This window comes from Gasterosteus aculeatus, chromosome 11 (assembly GCF_964276395.1).
Source record: "Gasterosteus aculeatus chromosome 11, fGasAcu3.hap1.1, whole genome shotgun sequence".
NCBI classification, from domain to species: domain Eukaryota; kingdom Metazoa; phylum Chordata; class Actinopteri; order Perciformes; family Gasterosteidae; genus Gasterosteus; species Gasterosteus aculeatus.
Genome location: NC_135699.1, coordinates 18611671 through 18629637, shown reverse-complemented (window position 1 = coordinate 18629637; position 17967 = coordinate 18611671). Strand labels below are relative to the sequence as shown.

Genomic DNA, 17967 nt, shown 5'->3' with positions numbered 1-17967 from the left:
CGGTCAGGGGAAGTTAATGTGTGACTCCAGTAGGGGGCATCTGATCATACAGAGAAGAACAGAAGATTGATCTCCCAATCAACAATCTAGTTTGGTTTGTTGTAACTTTAATGAATCAATAAATCTGCGATCAATCTTCTAAGAGAAAGTTTGTGTCTCAGAGCTCCAGTGAGACGAGCTACGGTGAGACCGACAACTTATCGTTTAATACTGCACCAATCATCTGCTGAGAGACTGATGGGTACGGGTGGGTGTCTCTTTATGTGTGTGTCGGTCAGGTGTACAGAAAGTGTCAGGCTGAAGGAATCAGGAATCATGAAACATTTATTGCCAAAATATGTCAAACATACAAGGAATTTGTCTTGGCGGTTAGATGACTGTAAATATAACTATTTATAAAAATTGTAATTCACATTTGCATTCTGCCGAGGTAGCTGAAAATAATTTCTTACAGTAAAGCACCCAGCTAAGGGCCCTGTAGATGTTACTGTGGTAACCACAGTAGCAATGGTAATACATGTAGGTTTGTGTAGAGGAAAAAACGCAGGGTATGTGTTTGATTGTTTGTGTGTCTGGGTGTATGTGATTGAAATATAAAATTAAAGGCCTTATTTATGAATAGCAGTTAAAAAAAACAGTATTTGCTCTATCCACCAGATGCTTGAATGTATCATGTTTAAAGACATATTCCATAACGTTTCCTAGTGAAGTTCGACACCCTATTATGATTGAAATCTAATCAAACACACACTGTTGTGACAATGACAGACATGCAAGTCATTGATTCAAAAACATTTATTTCCCAATTTAAAATAACCCATTAGATAAATGTAAATAAGACATAAGAAACAAGATGATAATAATAAATGAATGAAGGAGGGAGGAGGAGGAGGAGGGAGGAAAAAGAGGTAGAAGGACTAATCTAGAGGGAGGAGGAGGGGAATAATCAGAGAAGCATCAGTCGGAGACCGTTGGGATTTTTAATGTTTGGAGAAATGAACATCCAACAGTATTTCTTTATACGTCAGAGTTGAAAACATCCTATAATCAGTTGACAAATAAAGTAGCACAAAGAAACTGATCAAACTTTATTCTCCAGTGTGGGCCTGGCTAAGTACAGTCAAAAGGAGCAGCAGGTTACCATGGCAACAGCAGCCTCTCTCCCAGCATGCAACAGCAGAGCGCCCCTCCCACCCGTGCAGCAGGGTGGAACAGCAGACGGACGGTGTGCAGCCAGGAGGTAAGACAAGAACAAGTCCTCCTGTCTGTCCCTCGCCTGTCTGTCCTCATGTCTCTCTACCGCACATGTCTCCTCACTGCTCCACAGAGGCCGAAGCGGCAGACACGTGTCCCTCCGCTTTCCTCTTAGCTTTCAAGCTAATGTGGCTTCAGATTTGACTTGATTGTGTTTTTTGCTGTATCATTTTTTGTGTTATGGAGCAGGCTCACCAACTCCTCCTCTCCTCCTCCCTTGCTATCCCCTATCTTCCATTTCTTCTCCTCCCTGTGTTCTCCCCTTCGTCCTTCCTCTCCTACTCCTCCCTTCCTCCCTTCCTTTCGGTCTCTCGCCCTCTCCTTCCCTACGCCTCTTCCTCATCTACAGAAGTGATGATGGATGGACACTTGCCCCCCCTAGGAGACGGTCCCACCCTTGAAGAGCAGTGCATGATGGGGGGTAGGAATCCATTCCACATATTGATCAACTTATGTATTGAGTTATTAATATGAAACCCTCCATCCTTTTCACAGTGTCCTCTTCCTCATCGTGCCTTCCTCCCTCTCTCCTCCACTTGATCATCTCCTCCTCCTCGTCTCCTCTTCATGATCTCCTCTTCAAAGTCTCTTGCTCTTTATTGCTCACCCGATCCTCTTACTCATCATTGTCTCTTCCTCCCTGTTTCTTTCTCTTCATCAACTCCTCTTCATGGTCTCATCCTCCCCATCTCCTCGTCTTCATTGTTTCTTTTACATGGTATCCTTCTCTTCACTGTCTTCTCATTACCCTTTCCTCCTCATTATCGTCTCCCCTACATCATCTCTTCCTCACCGTCTCCTCCTCCTCTTCATCAAGGAAGCATGGAAAAGTCTTCCTCCCCCAAACCTCCTCCACATCACATATGTCCACCTCATTCCTTCTCCTTTTCTCTTTCATTTAGCATTTCGTCCCTTATTTTGATAGTGACAAAAAGTGGAAACGTCCTATGTCGTAACCTGTGTGATCTCAAGGTAGTCATGGAAACAAGTCTCCCTGACCTTTGACCTCTACTGCTGGTTGACCTGCAACTCAAACGCATTATTAAATTAATGTTAATCAGATTAATATGAAACCTTCTTTACCTTCTACTTTATATGTATCTTCTCATTCAGCTGTGAAGAAACCTGGCAAAGAAGCTGTGAAGGTAAAAACATGTTTTAATAAAAATGATGACGAAGCTTTATTTACGTAATAAAGTAGATAAATATAGACAAATATATACGATGTTATGTTCCCAGCTAGGGTCCGGCAACATAACAAAAACAAACACGAGGGAAAATAAGGAATGTAGCAGCCAATAGTAAAGAATATATTGTTCTTAAACATGGTGGCAGCCAAGCCAGCCACATGCTTCTTTCCCTCTCCCGATCCCCCCCCTGGATGATGTGTTTTAAAGGGGCCGGCTCTGATGGTGCACCTCAAATAGATTAAAACAAGGATAATAATAATAAAACAAAAAGGCACCAGCTAGGCAGGGGGAGAGAAGATATAAAAAGCATGAGGGAGTAAAGCCTAGTTTATGCTTCTGCGTTTTCAGAGCGACGCAGACGCAAGACCCCCTTCGTGTCCCTTCACACCTTCTTGCATGCGTGGAATCGATCTGCAACACACGCAAGACTTTTAGAACCATGAAGTGAAGGCTGGCGCATGTTTCTGCGTCTGCGTCGTTCCGTCAACGCACTCGTTTCAATTCATGGTTCTGCGTGTGTTGCAGAGCAGTTCACCTCCAGAACAACAGGCGGAGTGACGTGTTTTGTTGAAGACGACCTAGAGAGTCACGTCTATTTATTTATTCATTTATTTATTTATCATATACTTTATTGCCCCGTGCATCCACACTGCTGCTTTTCATCAAGGACACATTTGTCCTCCACAACTTTGTTCTTCTCGACCGGCAAACCGGCGTTTGCGGCGATCTCCCTCCGTGAATCCAACCCGCTTCTAAACCCGCCAATGACGGCTTGTAGAAGCGCTCATATTTACGCATTTCTTCAGACAAAAGTTCTTCAATCTGATCCGTTCTCTCGTAAACATTCTTCGTTTTAATAACGGCCGTATCGGGCTATGAAAGCGGAAATGTGAGACTCCGTAAAGGACGTAGTTAGCGGACCAATCGCTGGTTGGAAAAATGGCTCGACACACGCAAGGACGCAAGGAGGTGTGAAAAGGGACGCAAGGGGGGCTTGCGTCTGCGTCGCTCTGAAAACGCAGAAGCACAAACTGGGCTTGAAACGAGTGCGTTGACACAACGACGCAGACGCAGAAGCATGCGCCAGCCTTAAGGGCAAAATAAAAACACAGGTGTTCCTTAAAATAATTAAAATATAGATATGAGCATGAAATACAGCACATATATAAAAAGTAAAAAAAATGTCCTTGAGGGAATAGGAAATAGAAAAGTTATAAAAATGAATACTAAGCTAATATGATTTACCTTAAAAATACACAGAAAATATTTAAATTTGTTAGTACGGAGTGAAATATTTAATTACAGATAACTTGTTATTTTACATTCATCATTTGTATGTGATTTTCGGTAAAATAAGGATTTTTTACAGTGTACACAGAACCCTACATAGAACTATTTACATAACCGGAGATAGAACCCTATATAAAACCCGCCCCAATAATAGGAGGCAGGCAGGAGTGAGTTTGTCTCTAATTGAATTTGTGTTTCAGTCCAAGTCAGCAGGGGTGACCAGAGCTGCCAGGTTAATGTCAGCCAAGAGTACAGGTACAACACCTCACCATTTCAACGAGCAACACTGCTTCAAGCAGTCCGACCCACTTTACCTGTCTGTCTCCCTACGTGTCTACGTCTGCCCGCTTGTTTGTCTACCTGTCTGTCTGTCAGAGTCAGTAGATGGAAGCAGTCCAGGAACCTGTTCCCCCACCAGTCGAGTCACAGCTTCAAACAGAGACGTCAAGAAGGTACATCTACTTCTCTGTCTGACCACCTGTCTCTGTGACAACCTGTCACTCGAACAACATGTCTCACTGACTCTCTGGGTACCTATCTGTTAATTAGTGACTGACTGCCCTGTTGGCCGGTTATATTTTGGGTCTATCATCTGCCCCACCCTCAACACCGGTGTGCGAGAATATTGTCTTTTTTTGGGTACAACAAGGTACGTCTGTTATTTGATTTTAAGTTAAGTTGTATCAGGAATCAGGAAACATTTATTGACAAAATATGTCAAACATACAAGGAATTTGTCTTGGCCGTTGGTGCGTGACAGTAGACAGTGTAACAATAGACAACAAGACAGCAGTGCACAAGTAATAAAATAAAGTAAAATGAAATGCTAATGCAATGGGTTAATAGAATAAGGCTATGGGTTAGTATAAAACAAGAGAATAAAGTTAAAGTTAAAAATTTAAAATATTAAAAAAGTTAAAAAACATTAAGCATAAAGTGCACTAGCGAACAAGTGACAAAGTGACGAGTGACAACAAAGTGACGAGTGACGACAAAGTGAAAAATGACACTTAAAGTGGCATGTGCAGTGTGAGGGGGAGTGACCGGTGGAATGTTATAGTCAGTCAGTGGGGGACCGGGCTCTGTTGATGAGCCCGACTGCCGACGGGAAGAAACTGTTGGTGTGGCGGGAGGTCTTAGTCCTGATGGACCTCAGCCTCCTGCCAGATGGAAGGGGCACAAACAGGTTTTGTCCGGGGTGAGAGGGGTCGGCTACCATCTTTTTAGCTCGTTCAGAGACCTGGAAGCGAACAAGTCTTGCAGGGACGGCAGATTGCAGCCGATCACCCTCTCTGCAGAGCGGAGGACCCGCTGCAGCGTGCCCTTGTCCTTGGCTGTGGCTGCAGCGTACCAGACGGTGATGGAGGAGCAGAGGATGGACTCCATGATGGCCGTGTAGAAGTGGATCATCATCGTCTTTGGCAGGTTGTATTTCTTCAGCTGCCTCAGGAAGAACAACCTCTGCTGAGCCTTCTTGGTGATGGAGCTGATGTTCAGCTCCCACTTGAGGTCCTGGGTGATGATGGAGCCCAGGAAATGGAAGGAATCCACAATAGTGACGGAGGAGTCACACAGGGTAATGGGGGAAGGTGGGGCTCTGTTCCTCCGGAAATCCACAACCATCTCCACTGTCTTTAGAGCGTCAAGCTCCAGGTTGTTCTGGCTGCACCACGACACCAGATGGTCAGACTCCCACCTGTAGGCGGACTCATCCTCACCAGAGATCAGTCCAATGAGGGTGGTGTCATCCGCAAACTTCAGGAGCTTGACGGACTGGTGACTGGAGGTGTACAGCGAGAAGAGCAGAGGGGAAAGAACGCAGCCTTGGGGGGAACCGGTGCTGATGGTCCGAGAGGCTGAGACATGTTTCCCCAGCTTCACGTGCTGCTTCCTGTCAGACAGGAAGTCTGTGATCCACTTGCAGGTGGAGTCGGGCACGTGCAGCTGGGAGAGTTTGTCCTGCAGCAGAGACGGGATGATGGTGTTGAAAGCAGAGCTGAAGTCCACAAACAGGATCCTGGCGTAGGTTCCTGGGGAGTCCAGATGCTGGAGGATGTAGTGGAGGGCCATGTTGACCTGTGATCCTGGGCTTCTTGGGAACAGGGATGATGGTGGCGGCCTTGAAGCAGGCTGGTACGTGGCATGTCTCCAGGGAGGTGTTGAACTGGGGCAGTTTGGTGGAGCTGTGGGGGATGGGATCAGGACATTGTCTTTCCAATCTGCAGTAGAACTCATTGAGCTCATCTGCAGGCGGAGGTCATTCATGGAGTGGGGGGTTTTTGGCTTGTAGTTAGTGAGGTGTTTGAGGCCTCTCCAAACCGAAGCAGAGTCACTTGCTGAGAACTGTTGTTGGAGTTTCTCAGAGTACAGTCGTTTAGCGTCTCTCACCGCCTTGCTAAACTTGTATTTTGACTCTGTGTACAAGTCTTTGTCCCCACTCCTAAATGCCTGATCCTTCTGCAGGCGTAGTGTTCTGAGTTCCGCTGTGAACCAGGGTTTGTTGTTGTTGTAGCTCACCCTGGTGCATGATGGTACACAGCTGTTCTCACAGAAGCCGATGTAGGAAGTTACAGCCTCTGTGAACTCATCCAGACTGTCAGTAGCAGTCCTGAAAACATCCCAGTCTGTGCAGTCAAAGCACGCCGGAAGATCCGCCAGCGCCTCACTGGTCCACTTCTTGAATTCCCTCACCACAGGTTTGCAGAGCTTTAGTTTCTGCCTGTATGCAGGAATCAGATGGACCATGACGTGTGCCTCGTGCACGTTGCCCGCCGGCGGCATGTAAACACCGACCAGGATGAATGAAGCGAACTCACGGGGGGGTATAAAAAGGTTTGCAGTTGATGAAGAAAGTTTCCAAATCAGGAGAATAGTGTTTTAGGATCACCGTTACGTCGTTGCACCAGCTGTTGTTGAAGTAGAAGCAGCTGGCTCCGGGAATCGCAGCAGGAAACATAATTAACAACAAAAACAGCAAAAAATGAAGCGCACCGAAGCACCGTGGCAGCCATCATCGGCGCCATCTTGGAAACTAGGTGGTACTAATAAATAAAAGTATTGCTTCTACCAAAAAGTTCTGATATATGATATTTTGAGTTGTACTAGGTAATAGATGTAGGAACTAGAAGTAGTAAACTGGTTTCGGAGTCCTGCAGGTGGCGGTGGTCCGAACCCCCTCCAGGTCTCCTGTCTCTGCTCGGGGCCGGGCGTACCCCCTCCCGTCTCACCCCATGCCGGACATCAGTAACGTAAAGTCAAAGATTGGATCCACAGAGAACATCAAACACACTCCTGGGGGGGGCAAGGTAACACTCACAAATACATATACAACTACATGTCTATAATGGTTTTACGGATACGTCTATCTGTCCGTCTGTCTCTGTAGGTTCAGATCCCTCATAAGAAGTTGAATCTTACTAGCATTGCATCAAAGTGCGGCTCCAAAGACAACCTCTACCACAAACCAGGTAAAACATACACACACACTCACACATCCATATATATATATAGCCAATCGCAGGGCTAACACAGAGACATACAACCAATCACACTCACATTCACACACCTACGGGCAATTTAGAGTCCCCAATCAACCTGATCCCCAGTGCATGTCTTTGTCCACTGGCCTTTTTGTGTGGAGTCTGCATGTTCTCTCCGTGTCTGTGTGGGTTCTCTCTGGGTACTCTGGCTTCCTCCCACAGTCCAAAGACAAGGCATCATAATATAATATGTAAAATGTAATATGTATAATATGTTTGTATAATTTATACAAACATATGTGTGTATATATAGCTTTGTCTGAGAGAAATAAAATATAATTCATCCATTATGGCAAATATTTTCGACGGACTACACAACAAGTTGTACACCACCATACGCACCATCTTTTGATACATTTGCATAGTATTTTTATTTTAATAATATTTCCATAGATAAAGTTGTGTTGTGGAGTATTTCATTTGGATTGCTGATTATCGTAGCCAGGCTGAATCAAATGCTATAGATTGTTCATGTGCCAGTTATTACTGATACATCTGTAGTTACACTCTTATGGAAGGTTGCACTCTATAGTATGTGTTGATATATCTTTATTGGATTGTGTGTTTTATATTCATATATATTGTACTTTGTGTATATGTACACCTGTGTGTTGTGTCAGGAGGAGGGAAGGTGGAGATTAAATCAGAGAAGGTCGATTTTAAAACTGTTCAGTCTAAAGTGGGTTCTCTGGAGAACATCACTTATATGCCAGGAGGAGGGAAAAATAAGGTACATGCTAACAACATGCTAACAATTCAACAACAACATGCTAAAAGCCTTTTAATACCATGCTAACAGCATGCTAACACATGTCATCAAAACACCAACTGCTGGCTAAAAGCCTGCTAACAGCATGCTAATTCCCTGCTAACTAATGTATGTTTTTTACATTTTTCTTATGCACAGAAGTATCTCTCATCCGTGTATGATACGAATATCCGTTGTTATGGTAACATTTCCACACTACACTATATTTACACTAAATGTCCGACTCAACTCTGTGAATTGGTATTGATGGCATGTTGACAGATTGAGAGTAAGAAACTGAACTTCAGAGAGGGCGCCAAAGCTCGAACCGACCACGGCGCTGACATCATCATCCAGCCCGGCAATGCTTTCGCCCCCCAAAGCCTTCACGCCGCTGAAGCTCCGCCTCTGGTTGATGAGGTGAACTATTTACCTGTTTACAACAAAAGACCTTGACAAACCCACACATTAATGAACAACCTCCTCTTCCTGGCAGGTGTCCACCTTCCTCAACAAACAAGGCCTGTGATTGGATGACCCTGTGCCTTCAGACCTTGCCCCCCCCCCCCCCCCCCCCCAGTTACCAAGGGAACTGCCCGAAAAAAGAAAGAAAAGAATCATAGTTATTTCCTTTTCCCCCCATGACCTCCATCAGACAGCATCAGGACATTGTGATTATGGGGATTTTATTAGTGAGGATTGGTGCTAAATGTGTCACTGATCCTATATGAGGAGCCTCTGACAAGGCTGACGATGATGATCAAAAACGTTTTTCTTAGTGTTCCTATAGGGAGTTTTTATTAATTCTGTGTTGTTTAGGGATTTCCATGATTAACACATTCACACATACTCACTGATATAGGTTTTTAACATCTGGATTAGTTATTTTTCATTAAATAAATTATGTAAAAAGGGGGCATTGATAATCCAAAACGTTCTTCTTTGTGCTCATTTAGGGAGTCAATATCTTATCCTGGTTGATGAGTGCAAGTTCAGAGGGAAAACCAGAAAGTGCCAACCAGGAAGACACAGGTCTGATAAGGATGAGAGTTAGAGACACACCAGGCAGCATACAACACTCACGCTTTGTTCCTTATGTTTACATTAATGTCAGGAGACCACACATTGCATGTGATTGGATCTTTTATTACAGAGTGAGGACCTGCTCCTCCTAAACGCCAGTTTAGGGCCAATAGAAATCTTTTCTTCTATATCTAACAACAAGTACAACTGAAGTACAACACACGCTGATACTTGAGACCTGTGATCTGACAAATAAATCTACCAGAACGAGAGAAGTTGTTCGGCTGAATTCTTCCAGATACCGCCAACAGAGCTTCCAATTTTGATCACGGTTCTTTCAACAAGCCCAGACAGACCAAACATTGGTCTAGTGGATTAGTGGATTAACCCAGATAAAGAGATTATTAAGAAACAAATAAAAAGAATGCAGAAACAACCATGTAATTATACCAATTTGTAAAAGGTCTCTTTGGATAAAAGTGTCAGCTAAATGACCTGTAATGTAATAATGCAATATTTGTGTAGCCCATAGATATACATAAAGGCCAGATGTCTTACGGCTTATAACAAACCAAACCGTTTGAAAATGGAGCTAAGTTATTATTATTTAAAGTACATGTACCGCTACCAACACAATGGTATGGGTGAGCGAGCTGACCATACCAAGATTGCCGCCATGTGCGGACGTTCTAGCCTTTATATATATCTATGTTGTAACCGCCTAATGTGTGCTGCATCTTTCATCGTCAATTATAGGATTTTTGGTCGACCTAGTGTAAATAAGCTGTGCCATAAGTTTGCTTGCTTTCTACCAGCTCTGACTGGGGGATCCCAAGGCGTTCTCAGGCCAGTGCAGAGATATAATCTCTCCACCTAGTCCTGGGTCTTCCCCAGGGCCTCTTCCCAGCTGGCTGTGCCTGGAACACCTCCCTAGGGAGGCGCCCAGGGGGCATCCTCACCAGATGCCCAAACCCCCTCAACTGGCTCCTTTCGACGCAAAGGAGCTCCTCACGAATGGCTGAGCTTCTCACCCTATCTCTAAGGCCAGCCACTCTCCTGAGGAAACCCATTTTCTTCCAGATATCGCCAACAGGGCGTCCAATTTTGATCACGGTTCTTACAAGGTTTGGATGGCCCCAAGCAAGGACCCCCTCACCCCGTACTCCCGCAGCACCTCCCACAGTTTCTCTCGAGGGACCCGGTCATACGCCTTCTCCCACAAAACACATTTAGAATGGATGAGCATACTCCCAAGCCCCCTCCATGATCCTGGAGTAAAGAGTAAAGCATAAAGAGCTGGTCTGTCGTTCCACGACCAGGACGAAAACCGCATTGTACCTCTTCAATCCTTGGTTCGACTATCGGCCGAACCCTCCTTTCCAGCACCTTGGAGTAGACTTTACCCGGGAGGCTGAGTAGTGTGATACCCCTGTAATTGGCACACACTCTCTGGTCCCCCCTTTTGGAGAGGGGTACCACCACCCCGGTCTGCCACTCTTTTGGCACTGTCCCAGACTTCCACGCAATGTTGAAGAGGTGTGTCATCCAAGACCCCCAACACCCATTGCTTTTAGCATCTCTGGACGGATCTCATCAATCCCCGGGGCTTTGCCACTGTGGAGTTGTTTGACTACCTCAGTGACCTCCACCAGGCAAATTGACAATGATCCCTCCTCCGCCTCTACCAAAGAGGGCGTAGTAGTTGGATTCAGAAGTTCCTCAAAGTGTTCCTTCTACCGCCCGATAACCTCCTCAGTCGCGGTCAACAGGGTCCCATCCATACTGTACACAGCTTGGATAGTTCCCCGTTTCCCCCTCCTAAAGCGCCAGATGGTCTTCCAGAAGCACTTTGGTGCCAACCGAAAGTCCTTCTCCAAAGTTACCCCAAACCCCTCCCATACTCGCTGCTTTGCCTCCATCACGGCAGAGGCTGCTGCCCTTCAAGCCTCCGGAGTCCCACCAGATATCATAACCCGGAGGGCTTCCTTCTTCAGTCGGACGGCTTCCCTGACCACCAGTGTCCACCACGGGGTTCGAGGGTTACCGCCCCTGATGGACCTTGAGGCCACAACTCACTGCCGCGACTTCAGCAATGGAGGTTTTAAACATCTGGTTCAATGTCCCCTACTCCACAGGAATGTGAGAGAAGCTCCGCCGGAGGTGTGAGTTGAAAATCTTTTGGACCGGGGCCTCCTCCAGACGTTCCCAGTTCACCCTCACTACACGCTTATGTTTACCGGGTATGTCCCGACTCGCTTCCCCCATCCTCTGACCCTGCTCACCACCAGATGGTTATCAGTTGACAGCTTTGCCCCTCTCTTTACCCGAGTGTCCAGAACATGCTGCCTCAGATCAGACGATACGATTACAAAATTGATCACTGATCTTTGGCCTAGGGTGTTCTGGTACCACGTACACTTATGAACATCCATATGTTCGAACATGGTGTTTGTTATGGACAATCCGTGACAAACAACCGCTCGGGTTCAGATCAGGGAGGCCATTCCTCCCAATCACGCCTCCAGGTATCTCCATCGTCGCCCAAGTGCACATTGAAGTCTCCGAGTAGGACTATGGAGTCCCCTACTGGAGCCCCATGCAGGACTCCATGCAGGGTCTCCAAAAACTCAAAGTGACCACTCCGGAGTAGAATAGAATCCCCTGTACAGGAGTGTGGTTCCAGAGCCTCGCCTGAGACCACTTTGCCAAGGGTAACCCTACCAGGAACACAAAGCTCCCAACAACACAGCCCTCAGGGTCATATGGACACACAAACCTCTTCACCACGATAAGGTGATGGTTCCCCAGAGAGGCCACCCTATATAAAGGGTATATATATACATATATTTGTCATACGGGCTTATTGGTTAAACATGCCATGGCACTTTGACGTCATGGATCTGCCCTCTCGCTTAACATAGTTCTCCACAAGTTCTCCTTGTGAGAAGATGCTTCAGTGTTTTTTGACTGGATACCTTCAAGTTATATAATAGCATAATTTTTTGTTACGGGGAAATCGTTAATCTCAACACAGTCCGTGTTAAGCATAAGAGGGTGACTGCGGCGCATGAAGTAGAGAGGGTGTTGGCGGTTCGATGTCCCATGTCAAAGTGTCCCTGAGTGACCCAACTGCTAATTGCTCCCTGGGTGCCCTTACGACAGCACACAGGTACCACTGTGTGGGATGGGTTAAATGCAATGACAGTTGCTTTGGATAAGCTCAGCTAAATGGCGTGTTATGTAATAAATCACTTCTAAATATTAGGCTCAATACGGCTTTGATACTATTACATAATGTGATAAAGCTGTCTTTATAGTTTCTAAGTATAATTTTACCCATTATTTTGTATTATTATTGTTGTCATTACCATGATTTGATGACGTGTAATATAGTGAAATAATAAATGACAATTCTTCGCAATGTTAATTAATTAATTATTGAAAGATTAATGAAGATAAACACATTGACTTTTGTATAGAATTCATTAACTTTGTGCTGCACTCTGTTGGCACTGTGATGTCACTGCTGGCACTGTGATTTCGGGGTTTTGTGATTTTGGGGGGTCTTCGGCTTCAGGGGCTTTTCGTGCTTTGGACCAGTCACAGATTTCTCTGAGATAAATAAATGTTTCAAGCTGCTTCTGTCAGGATAACAGATTTAACTTCCTATCCAGTTCTGATTGTGTTTCCCTGATTTATAACTTCACCCACTAACCAATCAGTGAGAACACCAGGACACATTTATATCTAATATCTAAGAGTGTCCCTTGAATCTTTTGCAGCTGATTTCATAACAGAATGAATGAAGCTGTATTTTTTTATTTATTTGCGTGGTATTGATTATAATAATTTCTACTTCTTTCAGTGAGTCAGAGTTAATTACACTTGATGACTTAAAGCTTCAGACTTAATGTGACTCACTCATGTTTGTCTGAATGCGCCTGAAAGTGAAAGTGGCACGTTCAGCTGGTTTCACCCTTTTATAACAGTCTGCGCAGCTTATCATTAGCTAACATTAGCTGGGTCAGTATCCGACACCTCTTTCTCCAGAGTCATCCAAGGAATCAAAGAAATGTGTAAAAAGTATCAGAAAAAGTCAGATCTTAAACATTTGAGGAACATCATCACAAATGTTCGGAATGCTGCAGAGAATTAAAACATAAAAGAGTTATTTCAGAGCTGAGTCAGCATGTTTACTCTCTGTGTGTGTTGGGGGGGCGCCTTAAAGCTTCATGAGCCCAAGACGCAGAACCACTGCCTCCCACCACCACTGTGTGTGTCTAGAGTTGTAGAGTAAAGGTCATATTGTCAATATGTTTTTCATTATGCTTTAATAAAGTCAGATTGATCATTGATACAAGTAAAATAACTTAATTGAAATAATAAATACATAAATAATAGTGATATAAAAATATAGGTATTCAAATATAAAACATTTCTTGATCAATGTATAAATACATAGATTGAACTAGTTAGATGAATGCATGAATATTGTCAGTGTCATCCGTGGATGTGGCCTTTTCTCGCAGTGGGCTTGGTCTCGGTCTTCATTGGGTGTCTCTCCAGGTGAAACAAGTGCGTTGATGCAGAAGGGTGGACTGTAGGACCTGGACAAGATCTCTCAGCAAAGCCATCCAACCACAGGCTGCGCTGTCCTGAGTGACAAACAAAGAGAGATACGCCCCTTCAGCTGTGATTGGTGCAAGCGTTGTGCATATATATATTAGTGCTGTCAAATTTAACGTGTTAATGTAGGAGATTATTCTGGCCGAGATTAATGCAGTAAAATATTTTAACGAAGTTAACACAACTTTTTGCATTGGGAGTAAAACAAACAAAAAAACTGTGCAGAGGAATTCCTCCACCTGTCAAACAGAAGGGGGTGATTTCTCTGAGATAAATAAATGTTTTAAGCTGCTTCTGTCAGGATGACAGATTTAACTTCCTATCCAGTTCTGATTGTGTTTCCCTGATTTATAACTTCACCCACTAACCAATCAGTGAGAACACCAGGACACATTTATATCTAATATCTAAGAGTGTCCCTTGAATCTTTTACAGCTGATTTCATAACAGAATGAATGAAGCTGTATTTTTTTTTGATTTGCTTGGTATTGATTATAATAATTTGTACTTCTTTCAGTGAGTCAGCGTTAATTAAACTTGATGACTTAAAGCTTCAGACTTAATGTGACTCACTCATGTTTGTCTGAATGCGTCTGAAAGTGAAAGTGGCACATTCAGCTGGTTTCACCCTTTTATAGTGCTGTCAAATTTAACGTGTTAATGTAGGAGATTATTCTGGCCGAGATTAATGCAGTAAAATATTTTAACGAAGTTAACACAACTTTTTGCATTGGGAGTAAAACAAACAAGAAAACTGTGCAGAGGAATTCCTCCACCTGTTAAACAGAAGGGTGTGATTGTCAAACGGACCACTTTAGGACTGATAGTGCCGGGAACATGTTCCTAGCTGTTAGGCCAAACTGGCTGCTGGGCTACTTTCATCTCAACATCTATCCTGCAGAGGACCACCACTGTGTCCCTAAAACAGACAGTGGTTTGAAAAGATCCTGGTTAAATATGGGGAGCTTGTTGGAACTTCAAACACAGCCATCAAATGATTGATGATTAGTTAACAGCAGAGTCACTAGTCCTCCAAGATGATCACATGTGTGGAGTTTGTGTTTAAAATACAATTAAACAACACGCTTTCTAAAGTTACTACTCGTGAATTCATAACATTTAATCTTTAGAAGAAAAAATTAATTGTGATTAGTCTAGATTAACAAATTTAGTTTTTAAATTATAAATCATTTATATAGATAGATAGATATACATATATTTATGTTCATATGTTGCTATACAAACTTTACCTGCTGCTGCAGAACTGCTGTCACATTACTGAAGTAAGAGGATAAAACCACTGACCCATCAACACTGGACAACTGGAGAGAGAGAGAGAGAGAGAGACAGGTTAGAGTGAGAGAGAGAGACAGGTCAGACAGATCGGTTATTCAGATAGACAGTTACTCACACAGCTTCCATTCTCCAACAGTCGGTGTTGTAGGTGTTGGAGGTGTTGGAACTTCTGGTCATCCCAGGAGATGCCTTCCTCTCCGACAAAGAACTCATGGTCCTCAAATATTTGCTCCGCCTCCTGCAGTGACTCATACACCACCCGTAATGCTTGGCGGCACTACAGGTAAAAGTCAGGTCATTTTTTTTAACCAGCAGCAGAGATTTAAAGGGAAAAAAACTCCTTGGACATAAATTAGCTCTGTTATTGTCTGACATGTCGGAGGATTACCTGAATTGGATTGTCTTTGGCAGCAGGGAAGGCGGAGTACGGAAAGGAGATGTTGGCGTTGTATTGGTAGCAGTAGTCGGGAAATTTCCCTGCCTACAGGAAAGACAGGAAGCAGGTGAACCTTTACAAAGTGCAACTTTATCTAACAACAACTGTAACAGTGCTCTAAAAACTAAGGTTAAACCAAGTGTCACATGATGTGTTGAAAGGTAACAGCTCATATATATTACCAGGTCTCTAAGCAGGTGGTGGGCCAACAGGACCATGCTTCCGTCCAGAGAACAGGTCGGCATCGCAGCCCCTAGGTGGAGGTTGTAGACCTGCAGATAGATGAGCAGGATTGAAGACATCCTCATGGTCCACATGGTTCTGGTCTTAAGCAAATCTTCAGATGTTTATGGTCCCTCAGGTGGTTCTTCAGGTGGTTCTGGTCCCTAAGACCGTTTTAATGGTGGATGTGGTGGTTCTGTCTTCAAGTCGTTCAGGTGGTTGTGGTTCTTCAGTTCTGAAATAGAATTTGGTTTCAATTTTACAAAAAGACTAATTGAAGTCTGACTGAAAACCTTCACCTAAAGCAAGTCCATGGCCTGGTACTGGGCTGAGCTGGATTGAGAAGTTTCAGGTATTTTTAGGTACCTGGAACAGCCTCAGAAGTGAGGACCAATCAGCAGCCGACTCCCTGAGTCATCAAATTCTAGAACGTCTGATACCAACCACAAGGCCAGGTACCAGAAGAGTTCCTTCTGGCCGGTGAGTCACTGCAGGTTGAGGCAGGTAGGTAGACACCTCTTTCTATTCATTTAGTCTTTAAAGAAACTTTAAATGTGAAAGGGTGTTGTGAATTAATGAAACTAATAATATGGGATAATAATAATGCAGATAATATTGGTAATAATTATATAAGTAATAATAATGATAATTTAGAGAATATGATAATAATGATAATCAGGATGATGATATAACAATGATGATAAATAAAATAAAACTAGTAATATGATAATAGTGACAATGATAGTAATACTATTAATAATGATAGTAGTAATCATTAGAATAGTATTAATAATGGTAATAATAATATTACTAATGATAACAAAAGTAGTAATCATTAGAATATTATTAATAATGATAGTAATGATAATAATAATGCTGGAGTTGATCAATGCGTTGTCACAATAACCAATTGACTTTCCGGATCGAACCCTCAAGCCTCAGGTCAGAGATGGAAATAACAAAGACATCGAGTGAAGTTTCATTTTACTGGAAACAAAGGGACTGATTATTATTAATGTGAAGGTGAAGCAGTAAAAAATAATCAGTCACACGTTTACAGCAATAAGAAATGATAATGTTAAGTTTCATCACCTATCAGCAGGAGCTGTGAGTCAAACGGATCTCAAACCAGGACTTCTATCGCTGACTAATGTTTCCATCTGTGCCGCATGGACGAGGAAACTCAGAGTACAAGTTATTATCCTAATTACGATAACTGACAGCTGTCGTTGATAAACGAGGGAATAGTTCAATATTCATTCTTTAAAAGTACTTATACCACTACCACAATACTCTGTTATTGCTAAAATACTACTACCAATCTGCAACAATACTCGGTTATTACTAAAAGTATTTATGTATCCTGTCTAGCTGTATAATCGGCAACTAGTTAAATAAACACAATAAAAGTACCAATATCGTTCTGTAAAAATATCTGTTAAATAAAAGTTGTTACTAACAAATTAACTTTAACTTAGAATTATTATTAACATATTTTTATTATTGATATTGTAATTACTACTACATTAATAATATAAATGGTCTTACTTAATTATGAATATTATTAAAAAGTATTAATTATTACTTAAATGTTTTTAACATTGTTACTTCTACATGAATAATATATATATAATAATATATATTTTGTCTGTAAGAATCTTAATTTGTAAAGTATGTATAGCTGCAAAATTAGAAGACAAGTACCTAAACCATGTACTTTAGTACGTGGTAATCATACTTACTCTGAACGGACTGTTATTGATGATTATTAATAGCTATTATTAATCAAAAACAACAGTCCATCTTGAAAAGTTTAAAAATTAAATCATTTACTCTTAAGATAAAAATATAAAATTAATATTAATTAATACCAAATCATGTGTATATATATATGCATACACACAGATTTATATTTAGATATAGAACCTAAACCTAAATCAATAAAATCACCGTGAGTGTGGTGTCGATCCTCTGGAGGTTCTGGTCCCGTGGCGTTTCTTTAAGTTCTGGTCCTGTGGTCGAGTTGCTGGTGGTTCTGATGAGTGTTTCTGTCATCTTGTGGCTTAAATAAAGCTTCACCCTGGACGGATAGAAACTGAAACTCTGATGTTTTCAAAGCAAATCAAATCAGAAAATTCTACAAAATTTGGAAACTCCCCCCCACCTCCCCCGCCCTCAGGGTACCACTCTGCATGTGGAGCATCTTACTATCTCTATTACTCAGTGGCGGCTGGTGGAAAATATTCTAGTTAAACTCATCCAATTAATTTCAGAAAACATTCCAGTATCATTAATGTAAAATAATTTAGGTTTAAAAAAAGATTAACTTTGCAGTTATATTTA

At 42.7% G+C, this 17967-nt stretch overlaps 2 protein-coding genes across 2 annotated transcripts; one reads left to right on the top strand and one right to left on the bottom strand.

Moving 5' to 3' along the window:
* The first annotated feature begins 142 nt into the window (after window positions 1–142).
* LOC120828070 (uncharacterized) lies at window positions 143–9316 on the top strand. Its single transcript, XM_078084333.1, has 10 exons — window positions 143–1240; window positions 1604–1675; window positions 2368–2399; window positions 3935–3989; window positions 4110–4186; window positions 6890–7039; window positions 7120–7201; window positions 7894–8003; window positions 8304–8441; window positions 8518–9316. Exons 2-10 carry the CDS (start codon window positions 1609–1611, stop codon window positions 8548–8550), a joined length of 744 nt encoding a protein of 247 aa, XP_077940459.1. The 5' UTR covers window positions 143–1240; window positions 1604–1608; the 3' UTR covers window positions 8551–9316.
* A 4139-nt stretch (window positions 9317–13455) lies between these two features.
* LOC144384578 (interferon alpha-G-like) lies at window positions 13456–17653 on the bottom strand. Its single transcript, XM_078084330.1, has 6 exons — window positions 17575–17653; window positions 15585–15859; window positions 15355–15447; window positions 15082–15243; window positions 14921–14992; window positions 13456–13699 (listed from the first exon to the last, which is right to left on the bottom strand). The coding sequence occupies exons 2-6, from the start codon at window positions 15717–15719 to the stop codon at window positions 13592–13594; spliced, it is 570 nt and encodes a 189-aa protein (XP_077940456.1). The 5' UTR covers window positions 15720–15859; window positions 17575–17653; the 3' UTR covers window positions 13456–13591.
* Window positions 17654–17967: the final 314 nt, after the last annotated feature.

Excerpts from the sequence above, each read along its gene's own strand:
- LOC144384578 (XM_078084330.1), bottom strand. The coding sequence starts at position 15,719 with ATGTGGACCATGAGGATGTCTTCAATCCTGCTCATCTATCTGCAGGTC. Across the intron at positions 15,448-15,584 it reads ACCACCTGCTTAGAGACCTG|GCAGGGAAATTTCCCGACTA; the intron begins GTAATATATATG and ends TCTTTCCTGTAG. Across the intron at positions 15,244-15,354 it reads CCAAAGACAATCCAATTCAG|TGCCGCCAAGCATTACGGGT; the intron begins GTAATCCTCCGA and ends TTTTACCTGTAG.
- LOC120828070 (XM_078084333.1), top strand. The coding sequence starts at position 1,609 with ATGATGGATGGACACTTGCCCCCCCTAGGAGACGGTCCCACCCTTGAA. Across the intron at positions 3,990-4,109 it reads AATGTCAGCCAAGAGTACAG|AGTCAGTAGATGGAAGCAGT; the intron begins GTACAACACCTC and ends TCTGTCTGTCAG. Across the intron at positions 4,187-6,889 it reads CAAACAGAGACGTCAAGAAG|GTGGCGGTGGTCCGAACCCC; the intron begins GTACATCTACTT and ends GGAGTCCTGCAG.